At 30.2% G+C, this 2,172-nt stretch overlaps 1 protein-coding gene across 2 annotated transcripts in view; it reads left to right on the top strand.

Annotated features, from left to right (window-relative positions):
• The window catches only part of LOC117172297 (N-alpha-acetyltransferase 40), a 24,471-nt gene continuing 22,299 nt past the window's right edge, over positions 1–2,172 (top strand). For both annotated transcript variants that reach the window (XM_033360060.1, XM_033360059.1), the window contains exons 1-3: positions 1–105; positions 366–406; positions 521–903. In XM_033360060.1, the coding sequence (XP_033215951.1) occupies positions 392–406; positions 521–903 (398 nt within the window). In that variant the 5' untranslated portion in view covers positions 1–105; positions 366–391. The remainder of the gene's footprint in view (positions 106–365; positions 407–520; positions 904–2,172) is intronic.

Genomic DNA, 2,172 nt, shown 5'->3' with positions numbered 1-2,172 from the left:
AGTGCATGAAAGAGGGAAATAGGTAAGAAAGCGTCCCAAGTATAGACGTGCTTTTTATAAGACTGTGTCTCTCGTTAATTGATCAACTATCATTAATTATATAAGGCAAGTATTTGACTACATTAATATTCTGATGGAATTTTCTTTTTTCTACAAAACTAATCTCTGTATCTTGTAAATAATTTGAAGATGAAATTTGGTTTGAGGTTATGGAAATCGAGGCCCAAAATATCTTAAATAATAACTCGAATGTTCATTTATATGCTTGAACTTCAATAAGTGACTTTAAATTCTATGAATTTGCGACTATGTTTGACTATTTACTGTTGGCGAAATTGTATTAATTTAATTTTGCTCCACTTTAGCGGTGCTTCTTCAAAAGCGCGAAACCATGGTAAACGTGAAGGTACTGACCATTTTTAAATTGTTTATTTAGCAGTATAGTAGAAATGGTATTTTTGTAAAAAAAAAAAAAAATAGAAATAATAAGTGTTGCTTGTGATGTCGAATGGAATTGTAGAAACAGCCACGCAAAACGCGACGTCAGCAGCAGGCCGACAGGAGAGCAGTCGCGATAAAATTGGTGAATCTGGCAAACGGTGTTGAGCAGCCGCTGCCTCTCGCCTTTCAAAAGTTCGTGTCGAAAGACGGAACGAATTACGAGATCAGCTGCAGTCGTGCAACGAGTCTGCCGGCGGAAACTCTCTCGTGGATCTTCAGTCTGATGGAGAAGAACATGAAGCGTCCTTACCAGGAGTCGCCCTGGGGGTGGGACGCGGAGAAGAAGCAGGCTGAACTCTCCGATCCTGCTGCTCTGCATTTGGTTGCCACTTCAAACGGACAGAATGTCGGCTTTTCGCATTTTCGCTTCGACTTGGACGACGACAAGGAAGTTTTGTATTGGTAAGTACTGGTATAACGTACATCATTTTAATTCATTAATTTTTAACAATTCTTCTCATTTTAAACAAGTATTTCGAAGGAAGTTTACTTTTATCATCAAATATCATTGAAGATTCATATGTAATCATGTACTAAATTTCGTGTATTTTTTTCACGATTAGGGGTGATATTGATTAAAAGTTAAACTCTTTTGTTAAAAAATAATTTTTTGTTTGATTCGAGATGCATAGTCTTAATTAAAAATGAAGTTTCTTTGGTTGAAAAATCAGCTGTTTGAAAACTTGTTTTTTCTTTGGGTGAAAAAGAATTTTTTTTCTTAAGTAGAGACTTTACTGTGATCCCATAATTTTAGTTGAAAATTCATCTCTTTGCTTGAACATTGTATATATATGTTTATTTATTTGTTGAAAATCAATGTTTTTTATGTGAAAGTTTAAATGTTTCACTTTTTTTAAATTGATATTTTTTAGAGGAAAATTAAAGCATTCATTTCAACATTAACTTATTTTGCAATTTTTTACTCTGTTGTGTTAAAGAATGTTTGAAATGCACGTCATGAATTCAAATAAATATTTGCGTTTTGCGGCAAAGATTAATATGTTACCAGTTAAATGGGATAAAAAATACAAATTATTAACAAAATACTTGAATCAGTGGGCAGTAAAATCATTTTTTTTTTTTTTCAATTACAAAAGTGAGAATTTATATTTTATCCAAAAACGCGATTTTTCAACAAAATACACTAATTTTTTACAAAAACAGTTGTGTCTTCCACTCATCAAAATAGTTCAATTACCTTCCAAAATACTTACATTTTATACCGACAAAATTTAATTTTCATCTAAAAAGGGTAAATTTTCAGTCGAGAATGAAATAGTTACATTTTTAGATATAAAATTGTAATCTAAACAAAAATGTACAAATCAAAGTTGAATTCCCAGACAAAAAAGAGAAATTTTCAAAAAGTAAAAATAATTTTTTAAACAAGAAGACGAATCAAAATAAATTTTTTTTACGGATTAGTTAGCGAGTAATTATTTTTTTAAATTATTCATTTAATTTTCAATGAAATATTTAAATTTTCTAATAAGTCAGATAAGTTTTCAACTAAAAAATAAAGTTTTCATCAAAAATTGGAATAGTCACAATCTTAGTTTAGAAAAGATAATTATTAACAAAACAATAAAGAAACCAATTTTTAAGAGAATAGCTAAAAAGCGAATTTTCCAAAAACAAAGTAGATGAATTTTCCACAAAGCAGCTGAATTT

Source organism: Belonocnema kinseyi, chromosome 5 (assembly GCF_010883055.1).
Source record: "Belonocnema kinseyi isolate 2016_QV_RU_SX_M_011 chromosome 5, B_treatae_v1, whole genome shotgun sequence".
Taxonomy (NCBI): Eukaryota; Metazoa; Arthropoda; class Insecta; order Hymenoptera; family Cynipidae; genus Belonocnema; species Belonocnema kinseyi.
The sequence above is the reverse complement of the archived record's forward strand: the minus strand, read 5'-3'. Positions and strand labels throughout refer to the sequence as shown.